At 56.9% G+C, this 17,683-nt stretch overlaps 1 protein-coding gene across 1 annotated transcript in view; it reads left to right on the top strand.

Annotated features, from left to right (window-relative positions):
• Positions 1-17,683, top strand: part of LOC144826099 (para-nitrobenzyl esterase-like) — a 256,871-nt gene that overhangs the window by 179,639 nt on the left and 59,549 nt on the right. The window contains exon 4 of the mRNA XM_078684481.1: positions 14,585-14,787. Within this exon, the coding sequence (XP_078540607.1) occupies positions 14,585-14,787 (203 nt within the window). The remainder of the gene's footprint in view (positions 1-14,584; positions 14,788-17,683) is intronic.

The following is a 17,683-nucleotide window of genomic DNA, read 5'->3' as shown; positions in this document are numbered from 1 at the left end:
CTGAGGATGCATTGGTGGTCTTGCATTCAGGGCCTTGTTGACATTGCAGAGCTGGCCTAGCGTGGGTTGCAGGAGTTCCCTTCCATGGGTTGTATCACTGAGAGGTGGTCTTGCACTCAGGGCCTTGTTGAAGTTGCAGAGCTGGCCTAGCGTGGGTTGCAGGAGTTCCCTTCCATGGATTGTATCACTGAGGATGCATTGGCGGTCTCCCATTCATGGCCTTGTTGAAGTTGCAGAGCTGGCCTAGCGTGGGTTGCAGGAGTTCCCTTCCATGGGTTGTATCACTGAGGATGCATTGGTGGTCTTGCATTCAGGGCCTTGTTGAGGTTGCAGAGCTGGCCTAGCATGGGTTGCAGGAGTTCCCTTCCATGGGTTGTATCACTGAGAGGTGGTCTTGCACTCAGGGCCTTGTTGAAGTTGCAGAGCTGGCCTAGCGTTGGGTGAAGGAGTTCCCTTCCATGGGTTGTATCACTGAGGATGCATTGGTGGTCTTGCATTCAGGGCCATGTTGAAGCTGCAGAGCTGGCCTAGCGTTAGTTGCAGGAGTTCCCTTCCATGGATTGTATCACTGAGGATGCATTGGTGGTCTTGCATTCCATGCCTTGTTGAAGTTGCAGAGCTGGCCTAGCGTTAGTTGCAGGAGTTCCCTTCCATGGATTGTATACCTGACGATGCATTGGTGGTCTTGAATTCCGTGCCTTGTTGAAGTTGCAGAGCTGGCCTAGCGTGGGTTGCAGGAGTTCCCTTCCATGGATTGTATCACTGAGGATGCATTGGTGGGCTTGCATTCAGGGTCTTGTTGAAGTTGCAGAGCTGCCCTAGCGTGGGTTGCAGGAGTTCCCTTCCATGAATTGTATCACTGAGGATGTATTGGTGGTCTTGCATTCAGGGCCTTGTTGAAGTTGCAGAGCTGGCCTAGCGTGGGTTGCAGGAGTTCCCTCCCATGGTTTGTATCACTGAGGATGCATTGGTGGTCTCGCATTCAGGGCCTTGTTGAAGTTGCAGAGCTGGCCTAGCGTGGGTTGCAGGAGTTCCCTTCCGTGGATTTTATCACTGAGGATGCATTGGTGGTCTTGCATTCAGGTCCTTGTTGAAGTTGCAGCGCTGGCCTAGCGTGGGTTGCAGGAGTTCCCTTCCTTGGATTGTATCACTGAGGATGCATTGGTGGTCTTGAATTCCGTGCCTTGTTGAAGTTGCAGAGCTGCCCTAGCGTGGGTTGCAGGAGTTACCTTCGTGGGTTGTATCACTGAGGATGCGTTGGTGGTCTTGCATTCAGGGCCTTGTTGAAGTTGCAGAGCTGGCCTAGCGTGGGTTGCAGGAGTTACCTTCGTGGGTTGTATCACTGAGGATGCGTTGGTGGTCTTGCATTCAGCGCCTTGTTGAAGTAGCGGAGCTGCCCTAGCGTGGGTTGCAGGAGTTCCCTTCCATGGATTGTATCACTGAGGATGCATTAGTGGTCTTTCATTCAGGGCCTTGTTGAAGTTGCAGAGCTGGCCTAGCGTGGGTTGCAGGAGTTCCCTTCCATGGGTTGTATCACTGAGGATGCATTGGTGGTCTTTCATTCAGGGCCTTGTTGAAGTTTCAGAGCTGGCCTGGCGTGGGTTGCAGGAGTTCCCTTCCATGGGTTATATCACTGAGGATGCATAGGTGGTCTTGCATTCAGGGCCTTGTTGAAGTTGCAGAGCTGGCCTAGCGTGGGTTTCAGGAGTTCCCTTTCCTAGGATTGTATCACTGAGGATGCATTGGTGGTCTTTCATTCAGGGCCTTGTTGAAGTTGCAGAGCTGGCCTAGCATGGGTTGCAGGAGTTCCCTCCCATGGTTTGTATCACTGAGGATGCATTGGTGGTCTCGCATTCAGGGCCTTGTTGAAGTTGCAGAGCTGGCCTAGCGTGGGTTGCAGGAGTTCCCATCCATGGATTATATCACTGAGGATGAATTGGTGGTCTTGCATTCAGGTTCTCGTTGAAGTTGCAGAGTTGGCTAGCGTGGGTTGCAGGAGTTCCCTTCCATGGATTGTATCACTGAGGATGCATTGGAGGTCGTGCATTCAGGGCCTTGTTGAAGTTGCAGAGCTGGCCTAGCATGGGTTGCAGGAGTTCCCTTCCATGGATTGAATCACTGAGGATGCATTGGGGGTCTTGCATTCAGGGCCTTGTTGAAGTTGAAGAGCTGGCCTAGCCTGGGTTGCAAGAGTTCCCTTCCATGGGTTGTATCACTGAGGATACATTGGTGGTATTGCATTCAGGGCCTTACTGAAGTTGCAGAGCTGGCCTAGCGTGGGTTGCAGGACTTCCCTTCCATGGATTGTTTCACTGAGGATGCATTGGTGGTCTTGCATTCAGGGCCTTGTTGAAGTTGCAGAGCTGGCCTAGCGTGGGTTGCAGTTGTTCCCTACCATGGATTGTATCACTGAGGATGCATTGGTGGTCTTGCATTCAGGGCCATGTTGAAGCTGCAGAGCTGGCCTAGCGTTAGTTGCAGGAGTTCCCTTCCATGGATTGTATCACTGAGGATGCATTGGTGGTCTTGCATTCCATGCCTTGTTGAAGTTGCAGAGCTGGCCTAGCGTTAGTTGCAGGAGTTCCCTTCCATGGATTATATCACTGACGATGCATTGGTGGTCTTGAATTCCGTGCCTGGTTGAAGTTGCAGAGCTGGCCTAGCGTGGGTTGCAGGAGTTCCCTTCCATGGATTGTATCACTGAGGATGCATTGGTGGTCTTGCATTCAGGGTCTTGTTGAAGTTGCAGAGCTGGCCTAGCGTGGGTTGCAGGAGTTCCCTTCCATGGGTTGTATCACTTAGGATGCATTGGTTACTCTTGCATTTAGGGCCTTGTTGAAGCTGAAGAGCTGGCCTAGCGTGGGTTGCAGAAGTTCCCTTCCATGGGTTGTATCACTGAGGATGCATTGGTGGTCTTGCATTCAGGGCCTTGTTGAAGTTGCAGATCTGGCCTAGAGTGGGTTGCAGGAGTTCCCTTCCTTGGATTGTATCACTGAGGATGCCTTGGTGGTCTTGCATTCAGGGCCTTGTTGAAGTTGCAGAGCTGGCCTAGCGTGGGTTGCAGGAGTTCCCTTCCATGGGTTGTATCACTGAGGATGCATTGGTGGTCTCGCAATCAGGGCCTAGTTGAAGTTGCAGAGCTGGCCTAGCGTTGGGTGAAGGAGTTCCCTTCCTTGGATTGTATCACTGAGGATGCATTGCTGGTCTCGCATTCACTGCCTTGTTGAAGTTGCAGAGCTGGCCTAGCGTGGGTTGCAGGAGTTCCCTTCCATGGGTTGTATCACTGAGGATGCGTTGGTGGTCTTGCATTCAGGGCCTTGTTGAGGTTGCAGAGCTGGCCTGGCGTTAGTTGCAGTAGTTCCCTTCCGTGGATTGTATCACTGAGGATGAATTGGTGGTCTTGAATTCCGTGCCTTGTTGATGTTGCAGAGCTGGCCTAGTTTGGGTTGCAGGAGTTCCCTTCCAAGGATTGTATCACTGACGATGCATTGGTGGTCTTGAATTCCGTGCCTTGTTGAAGTTGCAGAGGTGGCCTAGCGTGGGTTGCAGGAGTTCCCTTCCATGGATTGTATCACTGAGGATTCATTGGTGGTCTCGCATTCAGGGCCTTGTTGAAGTTGCAGAGCTGGCCTAGCGTGGGTTGCAGGAGTTCCCTTCCATGGATTGTATCACTGAGGATTCATTGGTGGTCTCGCATTCAGGGCCTTTTTGAAGTTGCAGAGCTGGCCTAGCGTGGGTTGCAGGAGTTCCCTTCCATGGATTGTATCACTGAGGATTCATTGGTGGTCTCGCATTCAGGGCCTTGTTGAAGTTGCAGAGCTGGCCTAGCGTGGGTTGCAGGAGTTACCTTCCATGGGTTGTATCACTGAGGATGCATTGGTGGTCTTGCATTCAGGGCCTTGTTGAAGTTGCAGAGCTGGCCTAGCGTGGGTTGCAGGAGTTCCCTTCCTTGGATTGTATCACTGAGGATGCATTGGTGGTCTTGCATTCAGGGCCTTGTTGAAGTTGCAGAGCTGGACTAGCGTGGGTTGCAGGAGTTCCCTTCCATGGGTTGTATCACTGAGGATGCATTGGTGGTCTTGCATTCAGGGCCTTGTTGACGTTGCAGAGCTGGCCTAGCGTCGGTTGCAGGAGTTCCCTTCCATGGGTTGTATCACTGAGAGGTGGTCTTGCACTCAGGGCCTTGTTGAAGTTGCAGAGCTGGCCTAGCGTGGGTTGCAGGAGTTCCCTTCCATGGATTGTATCACTGAGGATGCATTGGCGGTCTCCCATTCATGGCCTTGTTGAAGTTGCAGAGCTGGCCTAGCGTGGGTTGCAGGAGTTCCCTTCCATGGGTTGTATCACTGAGGATGCATTGGTGGTCTTGCATTCAGGGCCTTGTTGAGGTTGCAGAGCTGGCCTAGCATGGGTTGCAGGAGTTCCCTTCCATGGGTTGTATCACTGAGAGGTGGTCTTGCACTCAGGGCCTTGTTGAAGTTGCAGAGCTGGCCTAGCGTTGGGTGAAGGAGTTCCCTTCCATGGGTTGTATCACTGAGGATGCATTGGTGGTCTCGCAATCAGGGCCTAGTTGAAGTTGCAGAGCTGGACTAGCGTGGGTTGCAGGAGTTCCCTTCCATGGGTTGTATCACTGAGGATGCATTGGTGGTCTTGCATTCAGGGCCTTGTTGAGGTTGCAGAGCTGGCCTAGCGTGGGTTGCAGGAGTTCCCTTCCATGGGTTGTATCACTGAGAGGTGGTCTTGCACTCAGGGCCTTGTTGAAGTTGCAGAGCTGGCCTAGCGTGGGTTGCAGGAGTTCCTTTCCATGGATTGTATCACTGAGGATGCATTGGCGGTCTCACATTCATGGCCTTGTTGAAGTTGCAGAGCTGGCCTAGCGTGGGTTGCAGGAGTTCCCTTCCATGGGTTGTATCACTGAGGATGCATTGGTGGTCTCGCAATCAGGGCCTAGTTGAAGTTGCAGAGCTGGCCTAGCGTTGGGTGAAGGAGTTCCCTTCCATGGGTTGTATCACTGAGGATGCATTGGTGGTCTTGCATTCAGGGCCTTGTTGAGGTTGCAGAGCTGGCCTAGCGTGGCTTGCAGGAGTTCCCTTCTATGGATTGTATCACAGAGGATGCATTGGCGGTCTCGCATTCATGGCCTTGTTGAAGTTGCAGAGCTGCCCTAGCGTGGGTTGCAGGAGGTCCCTTCCATGGGTTGTATCACTGAGGATGCATTGGTGGACTCACATTCAGGGCCTTGTTGAAGTTGCAGAGCTGGCCTAGCGTGGGTTGCAGGAGTTCCCTTCCATGGGTTGTATCACTGAGGATGCATTGGTGGTCTTGCATTCATGGCCTTGTTGAAGTTGCAGAGCTGCCCTAGCGTGGGTTGCAGGAGTTCCCTTCCATGGGTTGTATCACTGAGGATGCATTAGTGGACTCACATTCAGGGCCTTGTTGAAGTTGCAGAGCTGGCCTAGCGTGGGTTGCAGGAGTTCCCTTCCATGGGTTGTATCACTGAGGATGCATTGGTGGTCTTGCATTCAGGGCCTTGTTGAAGCTGCAGAGCTGCCCTAGCGTGGGTTGCAGGAGTTCCCTTCCGTGGATTGTATCACTGAGGATGCATTGGTGGTCTTGCATTCAGGGCCTTGTTGGAGTTGCAGAGCTGGCCTAGCGTGGGTTGCAGGAGTTCCCTTCCGTGGATTGTATCACTGAGGATGCATTGGTGGACTCAGATTCAGGGCCTTGTTGAAGTTGCAGAGCTGGCCTAGCGTGGGTTGCAGGAGTTCCCCTCCATGGATTGTATCACTGAGGATGTATTGGTGGTCTTGCATTCAGGGCCTCGTTGAGGTTGCAGAGCTGGCCTATCGTGGGTTGCAGGATTTCCCCTCCATGGATTGTATCACTGAGGATGCATTGGTGGTCTTGCATTCAGGGCCTCGTTGAGGTTGCAGAGCTGGCCTAGCGTGGGTTGCAGGATTTCCCCTCCATGGATTGTATCACTGAGGATGCATTGGTGGTCTTGCATTCACTGCCTTGTTGAGTTGCAGAGCTGGCCTGCGTGGGTTGCAGGAGTTCCCCTCCATGGATTGTATCACTGAGGATGTATTGGTGGTCTTGCATTCAGGGCCTCGTTGAGGTTGCAGAGCTGGCCTAGCGTGGGTTGCAGGATTTCCCCTCCATGGATTGTATCACTGAGGATGCATTGGTGGTCTTTCATTCACTGCCTTGTTGAAGTTGCAGATGTGGCCTAGCGTTAGTTGCAGGAGTTCCCTTCTGTGGATTGTATCACTGTGGATGCATTGGTGGTCTTGCTTTCAGGGCCTTGCTGAAGTTGCAGAGCTGGCCTAGCGTTAGTTGCAGGAGTTCCCTTCCATGGGTTGTATCACTGAGGATGCTTTGGTGGTCTTGCATTCATGGCCTTGTTGAAGTTGCAGAGCTGGCCTAGCCTGGGTTGCATTAGTTCCCTTCCATGGATTGTATCACTGAGGATGCATTGGTGGTGCCTGTGTTGGAAAGGCGATCCCAGGGGGGACAGAAGATGTCTGACGGCCCGCCCCGAGACCCACCTCTCTCTATAGAAGAGGCCGAGCGCCGTAGGGAGGCCTCCTTGGCGAGGCTCCTTCCTACAATCGTAACAGTTGAGCAATCACCCTACCACAGACGGACACCACACGAAGGGATATTCTCAAGAATCTTTATATACGAAATGAAGGCACGCCCTCGTAAGATTGTGACACAGGGATCGGAGGATCCGTAAAGTCTTGGCTTCGGGAAAAAGGGGGCTAGCGGGACAGTCTTGGCACCAACTGGTGCGTGGATAGTTCAAGGGGTCAGGCCGCGACAGCGTCAGCAGGGCCTCGGTATAGTTCAGCGTTGATCAGGCCGCAACAGCGTCAGCAGGGCCTTGAAGGTGGTTCAGCTCGGTCAGGCCGCGACAGCGTCAGCAGGGCCTCGAAGGTGGTTCAACTTGGTCAGGCCGCGACAGCGTCAGCAGGGCCTCGAAGGTGGTTCAGCTTGGTCAGGCCGCGACAGCGTCAGCAGGGCCTCGAAGGTGGTTCAGCTTGGTCAGGCCGCGACAGCGTCAGCAGGGCCTCGAAGGTGGTTCAGCTTGGTCAGGCCGTGACAGCATCAGCAGGGCCTCGGAGGTTCCAGGTGCATGAGTTCGGATCGGGATCAGCCGCGACAAGGTCAGCAGGGCTTCGACTCCAAGATACAACTGAAGTCCTAATTCAGGGCTGGCCCAGATATAGGGCTGGAGTCCTTCGATGTCCGGACCCTCGCGCCTGGGGGTCAGAGGGGCCGGGATGAAAGTGTCCAGACACCCAGCAGGAGGGTGGAGCCAGCGCCCAGGGAGGCCGGAGGGCGATCGATACCAGGCGTCCGGGGACGGCTGGAGGGCCATCGAAACTCCCCTCGTCCGGGATCCGCCAAGTGGCCACTCTACCACCTGGGAGGATCTTGGTGCCTCGATGTCGGGGCTTTGCTGAGGCCGGGGCCAGGAGTGGCTGCGGCCACGTGCTTGGGACGTGATGGGCCCAAGATGGAGTCGGGCCGGAAATGGTGGCCTGGCATGGTCGCCAGACTGGCAGGGTTGGCGAGCAGGGTCCGCCTGGGGGAAGAGCCGTGGTTTGCCAGGGGGGCTGCTCTTGTCGGTGGTTCATGTTCAGGGAGGCTGACAGTGGGTCGACGGAGGGCCTATGTCGTCCCGGGCCCGCCATGCGGGAGGGGTCGGACCACGCCACGAACCCGGGTCCAACACACGTCCCCTCCAGCTGAAGGCGGGGAGAGTCACCCATCTTCCTGGGGATTCTCCTCGTCGAGGCGGAAGAAGCGGGACAGGCCATCAGCGTTGGCGTGGTCGTTGCCAGGGCGATGCTCCACAGTGAAGTCCATCCCTTGGAGGGAGATGGACCATCGCAGCAGCTTGGGGTTTTCGCCACGCATCTGCATCAGCCACCGCAGGGGCCGGTGGTCAGTCTGGACCCGGAAGTGGGTGCCGAAGAGGTAGGGCCTGAGTTTCTTGAGGGCCCACACGACGGCGAAGGCCTCTCTCTCAATGGTGCTCCATCGCTGCTCTCTGGCCAGCATTCGCCGGCTGATGAAGGCCACAGGATGGTCAATCCCTTCGGGGTCAATCTGAGATAGGACCGCCCCGATGCCATGCTCCGAGGCGTCGGTCTGGACTACGAACTCCCGGCTGTAGTCAGGGGCTTGGAGCACAGGGACGGTGCACATGGCTGTTTTCAAAGTCTCGAAGGCCACCTGACACGCGGGCGTCCATTGTACTTTCTGGGGCCGGTTCTTCGAGGTCAGCTCAGTGAGGGGCCCCACAATGCTCCCATAGTTCTTTATGAAGGGCCGATAATATCCAGTGAGCCCCAGGAAGGCTCGGACGGCTGTCTGGGTGACCGGGGGCTCCCAGGCGACGATGGCGTCAATCTTGGGTCGGAGGGGAGCCACGTGGCCGCTCCCCACTTGGTGTCCCAGGTAGGTAACGGACCCTTGACCTATCTGGCACTTGCTGGCTTTCACAGTTAGTCCGGCCCGCCGGCGGGCCGTCAGGACCTCCCAGAGGTGCCTCAGGTGCTCGGCCCAGTGGAGGCTGTACACTGCGATGTCGTCTAGATAGGCGGCACTGAATTCTTCTAGCCCCGCCAGCACTTTGTTCACCAGTCTCTGGAAGGTAGCTGGGGCGTTTTTCATACCGAAGGGCATCAGCTTGAATTGGAAGTGGCCATCGGGTGTTGAGAAGGCCGATCGCTCCTGGGCGCCAGGGGTGAGGCCGATCTGCCAGTACCCGGCTGTGAGGTCGAAGGTACTGAGGTACTTGGCGGCTCCCAAGCGGTAGATTAGCTCATCGGCCCGGGGGATGGGATGCGCGTCGGTTCTGGTAACAGCATTCAGTCCCCGGTAGTCGACACAAAACCTGAGTTCTGGAGGGGTGCCCGGTGCGGCGGCTTTGGGGACCAGGACAACTGGGCTGGCCCAGGGACTGTCGGAGGGTTCGACCACCCCCAGGGCCAGCATTTTGGTAACTTCTGTCTGGATGCAGGCCGGAACTCGGTCGGGAACTCGGTAGGCCCGGTGTCGCACTGGCGGGCTGTCCCCGGTGTCGACATCGTGGACACACCACGGGGTAACTCCGGGGGTGAGGGAGAACAGGTCCGTGAATTGCCCCAACAGCTCTTGGCAGTCCTGGCGCTGTACGGGGGTCAGGTCGGAGGAGAGAGAGATTCCCTCGATGGAGCCGTCTTTCTCAGCGTACCTTAGGAGGTCGGGCAGGGGCTCGGAGTCGTCCTCGGCCCCATCATCTGTAGCTAGCAGTAGGCTCAGTTCGGTGCGGGCAAAATGAGGCTTGAGCCGGTTGGCGTGCAGAACCCGGAGGGGGTTCCGGGGTGACTCCATGTCCACGAGATATGTGACGGGGCTCTTGCGCTCGATCACTTTGAAGGGGCCCGACCATTTGTCCTGGAGGGCACAAGGTTCGATCGGGGACATGACTCAGACCTGCTGGCCCGGCTCGAACTCGATGGATGAAGAGTTCTGGTCATACCAGCGTTTCATGTCCTCCTGGCTGGCCTCAAGGTTGGCCTCGGCAAGGCCCCGGAACTTCCGAGTCTGGCTTCAGAGGGTCAGGAGGTAACGGTAGACATCCGGCGGTGCGTCTTGGACTGTAGTTTCCCAGCCTTCTTTGACCAGGCTGAGGGGACCTCGGACAGGGTGCCCGTACAAGAGTTCAAAGGGGCTGAACCCCAGGGATTTCTGTGGTACCTCCCGATAGGCGAACAAGAGGCAGGGCAGCAAGACGTCCCATTTGCGGCGGAGGGGCTCTTCTAGGCCCTGGATCATCCCCTTGAGTGTCCGGTTAAACCGCTCCACCAGTCCATTCCCTTGGGGGTGATATGGGGTGGTGAACTTATACGTGACCCCGCACTGTTGCCACAGGGACCGCATATACCTCGATATAAAGTTTGTGCCCCGATCGCTCACGACTTCTCGGGGAAACCCCACCCTGGAGAAGATCCCCATCAGTGCTCGGCCCACCACGGGAGCCGTTATGGTTCAGAGGGGGATGGCTTCGGGATAGCGGGTGGCATGGTCCACCAGGACGAGGATGAAGCGATGCCCTTGCGAGGTTCGAGGGTCCAGGGGCCCCACGATGTCGATCCCTACTCGCTCGAAGGGGGTGGTCACTACTGGAAAGGGTTGGAGCGGGGCCTTCACCTTCCCCCCGCTCTTTCCGCTGGCTTGGCATGTCGGGCATGTGCGGCAGTGGTTATGCACATCGTTGCGCATTTTCGGCCAGTAAAAATGGGTCACCAGGCGGCTGTAAGTTTTGTCCTACCCCAGGTGCCCGGCGAGGGGCACATCGTGGGCCAGGTTCAAGAGGAAGTCTCTGAATCGTAGGGGGACCACCAACACTCGGCTGGCCCCCAGCTCGGCAATTTTCTGTTCACTGTATAGGAGGTTGTGGTCCCAGTAGACCCAGTGGGACCCCGAGGTGTCCCTGGCAGCTTGGGCTGTGGCTGTGGGTCCACTCGAGGGAGGGGCAGGCCTTCTGTTCCTGCCGGAATTGCTCTCGGGTGGGACCACCCTCCTGGCGCCATTGGGCTAGTTCGGGTATGGCGCTGAGTTCGGCGCTGCCTTCCCGGTCGTGTTCCGATGGCTCGGGCTCGGATTCTTCATCGACTGTGGCCAGTGGTGGCACGGGCCATTCTGGCTCTTCCGTCGGGGTCGCCTCGGTTGCCGCCGGGGCCCGGGCAGTCATAGATCGGGTCGTAGCGCAGACCCACTCTGGTAGTCCCATCATTCCTAGATGTTCTCTCCGCTCGACTTGGGCCCAGGGAGAGCTCTCGAGGTCGTTTCCGAGGAGGCAGTCCACGGGGGCGTCCTCCCGGACGGTCACCTTGAGGGTGCCCGACACCCCCCCCCACTCGAAGGGGATTCGGGCCATCTGACACAGAGTCTCAGAGTTGTCAGCGGCCCTCACGGGGCATCGCACATTTGGTATGATCTGTTCGGGGGTCACCAAGTGGCAGCGGACGGCCGTCACACTGGCTCCCGTGTCTCGGAGGGCTTCGGTCCGTCGTCCATTGATGTGGACCCACTGACGGTATTTTTGAGTGTTGCTCGGTAGCGGGGCCTGGGGGACCATGTCTCTTTTGCCCAGGCAGGCTAGGGCCATGGCGGCCGGTTCATACTTGGTTTGATCTTCATTGTAGATCTCTTCGTCTTCTTCTCCCCCTTCTCCCAATGCTGCAGCAGCGAACTGGCGAGTCGGAGGCCCGGTGGTGCCGGGACGCTGGTTCATGGGGCAGAGGGGGTCACTGGCATAGTGACCGGGCCACTGGCATCTGTGGCAAGTAATGTTCGGGCGGGCCCCCGGCCGTGCGGGAGGGGTCCCTCTTCTGGTCAGGTATGGCGAAGTGTTATTCTGGGGGGACCCCCGCGGGGGACTCCATCCCGGGGCCGGCGGAAAGTCCCGGCTCCTGTTCTGGCCCCCTCCGCCGCCACACTGGCGGGGGTGCCCCTGGCCGTTCCGTCCCGGTTCTCCTATCGGGGGTCCGGGGGACCCGGGTGCTCAACAATCGATCGGCCTCGACGGCGAGTCTTCGGGGCTCGGTCAGCTTGCTGTTGAGATGTTGTCTGAGCTCGACAAAGCAGTTGTTGGAGAGGTGCTCCCAAACGATGAGGTCGAACAGCTGCTGGTAGGTGGACACTTTGCTGCCCTTGATCCATCCTTCCAGGGCCCGGCTATAAAAGTTTACGTACTCCACCCATGTGGTACCGGGGATCTTTTTGCAATCTCTGAACCTCTGTCGGTACATCTCGGGGGTGAGGCCATACCGGGTGAGCAGGGCGTCCTTCATGTGGTCATAGGAGGACATCACGTCCTCGGCCAGCTCTAGCAGGGTGTCTCTTCCTTCGCTGACAAATCTCCCCCATAAGCCGGCACCCCAATCTTTTCGCGGGATGCGGTGTGCGGTCATGGCAACTTCATACGCCTTGAACCATTGCTGGATATCGTCATTCTTGTAGTATTCCTTGACGATATCCTTGGGAATGTGGACCTTCGGGTCAGCAGGAGGTGGAGGGTCCCGGGTCACCGCGGCACCAGCCCCTTCGATCTTGGCTTTGATCTCTAGTTCTTTGAGGCCACGCTCGTGTTCGTACATGAGTTTTTTTTCTTCCAACTCCCTTTGTCTCCGCCTCTCTTCCAGATCTCCCTCTAATCGTAGTTGCTCAATGGCCATTTTCTTTTCTGCTAATTGAAGTTCTCCATCCAGCCGGAGTCGGGCGAGCTCTAGTTCATGGAGCCGACTCCTCTCTCGCTCCCGGGCTTCTTCGTGGGAGAGGCCCGGTTCTCTGTTGGCGGTTCTTTCTTCTACTGGGGTTATGACTGTACTCAGGGGTACTTCTAGGACCATGTCATCGTCAGCTTGGGGTGGAGTCGCTCCGGTCTCCACCCACGTTTGCAGCGCTTCTTTAAAATCGTCTTTTGTGCTTAGTCCGGTGGTAGCGATACCCAGGGCTTTGCAGAATTGTTTGAGTTCTTCATGGGTGTATTCCTCTAATCGCTCCTTCTGGAATTCTGTGGTCGTTCCGGCTTCCTTAGTATTCATGGTTGCTGTGTGTCTCTGTTAGTAGTGGCGAGTTACTCGCTGTACGATTTGCGCAGGCTCGGATCCCGTCGCTTGCCACCAATGTTGGAAAGGCGATCCCAGGGGGGACAGAAGATGTCTGACGGCCCGCCCGAGACCCACCTCTCTCTATAGAAGAGGCCGAGCGCCGTAGGGAGGCCTCCTTGGCGAGGCTCCTTCCTACAATCGTAACAGTTGAGCAATCACCCTACCACAGACGGACACCACACAAAGGGATATTCTCAAGAATCTTTATATACGAAATGAAGGCACGCCCTCGTAAGATTGTGACACAGGGATCGGAGGATCCGTAAAGTCTTGGCTTTGGGAAAAAGGGGGGTAGCGGGACAGTCTTGGCACCAACTGGTGCGTGGATAGTTCAAGGGGTCAGGCCGCGACAGCGTCAGCAGGGCCTCGGTATAGTTCAGCGTTGATCAGGCCGCGACAGCGTCAGCAGGGCCTTGAAGGTGGTTCAGCTCGGTCAGGCCGCGACAGCATCAGCAGGGCCTCGAAGGTGGTTCAACTTGGTCAGGCCGCGACAGCGTCAGCAGGGCCTCGAAGGTGGTTCAGCTTGGTCAGGCCGCGACAGCGTCAGCAGGGCCTCGAAGGTGGTTCAGCTTGGTCAGGCCGCGACAGCGTCAGCAGGGCCTCGAAGGTGGTTCAGCTTGGTCAGGCCGCGTCAGCGTCAGCAGGGCCTCGGATGTTCCAGGTGCATGAGTTCGGATCAGGATCAGCCGCGACAAGGTCAGCAGGGCTTCGACTCCAAGATACAACTGAAGTCCTAATTCAGGGCTGGCCCAGATATAGGGCTGGAGTCCTTTGATGTCCGGACCCTCGCACCTGGGGGTCAGAGGGGCCGGGATGAAGGTGTCCAGACACCCAGCAGGAGGGTGGAGCCAGCGCCCACGGAGGCCGGAGGGCGATCGATACCAGGCGTCCGGGGACGGCTGGAGGGCCATCGAAACTCCCCTCCTCCGGGATCCGCCAAGTGGCCACTCTACCACCTGGGAGGATCTTGGTGCCTCGATGTCGGGGCTTCGCTGAGGCCGGGGCCAGGGGTGGCTGCGGCCACGTGCTCGGGACGTGATGCGCCCAAGATGGAGTCGGGCCGGAAATGGTGGCCTGGCATGGTCGCCAGACCGGCGGTGTTGGCGAGCAGGGTCCGCCTGGGGGGAGAGCCGTGGTTTGCCTGGGGGGCTGCTCTCGTCGGTGGTTCGTGTTCAGGGAGGCCGACAGTGGGTCGACGGAGGGCCTATGTCGTCCCGGGCCCGACATGCGGGAGGGGTCGGACCACGCCACGAGGCCGGGTCCAACAGCCTGCATTCAGGGCCTTGTTGGAGTTGCAGAGCTGGCCTAGCGTTGGGTGAAGGAGTTCCCTTCCTTGGATTGTATCACTGAGGATGCATTGGTTATTCTTGCATTCAGGGCCTTGTTGAAGTTGCAGAGCTGGCCTAGCGTGGGTTGCAGGAGTTCCCTTCCATGGATTTTATCACCGAGGATGCAATGGTGGTGCCTGCATTCAGGGCCTTGTTGGAGTTGCAGAGGTGGCCTAGCGTGTGTTGCAGGAGTTTCCGTCTATGGATTGTATCACTGAGGATGCATTGGTGGTCTTACATTCAGGGCCTAGTCGAAGTTGCAGAGCTGGCCTTGCGTGGGTTGCAGGAGTTCCCTTCCATGGATTGTATCACCGAGGATGCAATGGTGGTCTTGCATTCAGGGCCTTGTTGAAGTTGCAGAGCTGGCCTAGCGTGGGTTGTGGTGCATCGCTGATAAGCCTGTTAAGCGATTGCATGTTGAGGTCAGAGAGATGGCTTGCAGGCACAGTTGTATAACATGAGTGTGTGTTGTGTTGAGTTCAAAGCACACACTCACAGTAAGAGTGAAAGCACAATGGACCTTCCATTGCCTTGCCCCTCTCTGTCTTTCCTGCCCTCATGTTCTGTCTCTGGTTTCTCCTCATGAAGTCCATCCCTTGGCTTGCGTACCCGTCCTGGTCAGGACGCGTCCTCACAGACCTGCCGACGAAGGGAAGGCTCACCGGTCCCGTGGCCATCGTGGACGGGCATGTGCTGCCGGCACCCCCGCTTGAGATCTGGGAGAAGAAAATGGCGGGGTACAGCGACGTCCCGTTTGTTGTTGGAACAACCATGCAGGAAGCTGATTTCAGGTAAGACAGAGGTGATGACGAAACACAGCCAACCCCTGAGAGATGGGGACAAAGACAGAGCAGAGGAACACACTCTTTCTCCATGTGGGCGGGGAGATGTTAGGTTCCCGTCTTCGGTGCAGCCTTTCATAACTCCCTTTCTCCCTGGTACTGACAAAAACCACAGCTGCTGGGTGTTATTCTGTGCCTTCCACAGGTACAATAAAGAAGGTTCACCAGTACTTGGCTGAAGAGAGGGTACAGTCCTAGCTGTACTGGGTGGTACTTCTTCTATGTGTGTGTGTGTGTGTGTGTGTCTCTGTGTGTGTGTCTCTGTGTCTGTGTGTGTGTCTCTGTCTGTGTGTGCGTGTCTGTGTGTGTGTGAATGTGTGTGTCTCTGTGTCTGTGTGTGTGTCTGTGTGTGTGTATGTGTGTGTGTGTGTGTGTCTGCGTGTCCGGGTGTGTGTCTCTGTGTCTGTGTGTGTGTGTGTCTCTGTGTCTGTGCGTGTCTGTCTGTGTGTGTCTCTGTGTCTGTGTGTGTCTGTGTTTGTCTGTCTGTGTCTGTGTGTGTGTCTGTGTGTGTGTGTGTGTGTGTGTGTGTGTCTGCGTGTCCGGGTGTGTGTCTCTGTGTCTGTGTGTGTGTGTGTCTCTGTGTCTGTGTGTGTCTGTCTGTGTGTGTGTCTGTGTCTGTGTGTGTGTCTGTGTGTGTGTATGTGTGTGTGTGTGTGTGTGTGTGTCTGCGTGTCTGGGTGTATGTCTCTGTGTGTGTGTGTGTGTCTCTGTGTCTGTCTGTGTTTGTCTGTCTGTGTCTGTGTGTGTCTGTCTGTCTGTGTCTCTATGTCTGTGTGTGTGTATCTGTTGGACCTGGCCCTGCCCAGGTGCGGGTGGCATGACCTCGTAGTATTTTTGGCAGCCATCTTCGTTTTAGTAGCTTTGTGATCCGTACCCCTTATTAGTTATCTGACCCCGGGAACATAGGAAAAATATGAGACTGACATCTCTAAAATCAGAATTGCATGATACACTCTTTAGGAAGAGTGCTCTCCACCTCTTGGGTCTAGAAATAGAACTTCTGGGCCGGGACCTTCCTCCAGACAATCTTGCTGGACGATACTGCTAGGATGTGTATTCCCCGTCTGGAGATAGTGACAGGGCCTGGGGAAACTCCGCCATATGGTATCTGCTATCTGCCCTTTAGATTAGAGGGGAGGAGTAGTTTCGGGGCACAATGCCGACGCCGCTTCCTGCTGGGGGGCTGATGACCCTGCCTTTCTGCTTCAAAGGATGAGGTGGCCCATAACGGGAGCCACCCCCAACCGGGCCCAGGGGAGGGAAACCCCCAGCCTACATGAAAGGAGATCAAAGAAGACGCTGGAACTAGAATATCGGATCTGCTAGGGGAACCTCCGAAGAGGTACCCCCGGGAGCCCTCCTAAGGCACGACGAGTGTGCCCCTCACCATCATCTGAGCCCTGCTGATATCATCGCAGCTCCTACCCAGCAGAGAAGGACTTCTGCCCGGAACCACCTGAGCCCTGCTGACGCCATCGCGGCTCCAAGTCTTCGCCTTCACCTGATCCCTGCTGACGCTGTCGCGGCTCCAAGTCCTCGCTATCCACAAGAGCCCTGCTGACGCTGTCGCGGCTCCAAGTCTTCTCTATTACCAAGAGCCCTGCTGACGCTTTCGCGGCTCCAAGCCCTCGCTATCCACAAGAGCCCTGCTGACGCTGTCGCGGCTCCAAGCCCTCGCTATCCACAAGAGCCCAGCTGACGCTGTCGCGGCTCCACGTCTTCGCTATCACCAAGTGCCCTGCTGACGCTGTCGCAGCTCCAAGCCTTCGCCATCATCTGAGCCCTGCTGACGCTGTCGCGGCTCCAAGCCTTCGCCATCATCTGAGCCCTGCTGACGCGGTCGCGGCTCCAAGCCTTATCCATCACCCCAGCCCTGCTGACGCTGTCGCGGCTCCAAGTCCTCGCTATCCACAAGAGCCCTGCTGACGCTGACGCGGCTCCAAGTCTTCGCCTCCACCTGAGCCCTGCTGACGCTGTCGCGGCTCCAAGCTTTCACCATCCCCCGGAGCCCTGCTGACGCTGTCGCAGCTCCAAGCTTTCACCATCACCCGAGCCCTGCTGACGCTGTCGCGGCTCTAAGCTTTCATCATCACCCGAGCCCTGCTGACGCTGTCGTGGCTCCAAGTCTTCGCCTCCACCTGAGCCCTGCTGACGCTGTCGCGGCTCCAAGCTTTCACCATCCCCCGGAGCCCTGCTGACGCTGTCGCTGCTCTAAGCTTTCACCATCATCTGAGCCCTGCTGACGCTGCCGCGGCTCCAAGTCTTCGCCTCCACCTGAGCCCTGCTGACGCTGTCGCTGCTCCAAGCTTTCACCATCCCCCGGAGCCCTGCTGACGCTGTCGCGGCTCCAAGCTTTCACCATCACCCGAGCCCTGCTGACGCTGTCGCGGCTCTAAGCTTTCACCATCACCCGAGCCCTGCTGACGCTGTCGCGGCTCCAAGATTTCACCATCACACGGAGCCCTGCTGACGCTGTCGCGGCCCCAAGCTTCCATCATCACCCGAGCCCTGCTGACGCTGTGGCAGCTCCAAGCTTCCACCATTGCCAGGAGCCCTGCTGACGCTGTCGCGGCTAATGCCTGTCTTCCATCTGTACTGACCAGCAGCAACGTAGGGTGTGTTCCGCACTCCTGCCCGCACTGCGGAGGATGTCCCTCACTGTGAGAACTCACCCGTCACGAACTGTGAGAACTTAACCCCGAGTACACCGGATACTCCAGTCCGCACCATTGGTGCGCCACGAACTCTGACACTAGAACCACGGCCTCATCTGAGGTACTGGGCGGATTGTAGGGTTATTCACGGAATGAGAAAGTTATATAAAGAACCCTATATTTTTACTAGA

The sequence above is a fragment of the Lissotriton helveticus genome, chromosome 3_2 (assembly GCF_964261635.1).
Source record: "Lissotriton helveticus chromosome 3_2, aLisHel1.1, whole genome shotgun sequence".
Classification (NCBI taxonomy): domain Eukaryota; kingdom Metazoa; phylum Chordata; class Amphibia; order Caudata; family Salamandridae; genus Lissotriton; species Lissotriton helveticus.
Note: the sequence above shows the minus strand (reverse complement) of the source record. Positions and strands in the feature narration are given on the sequence as shown.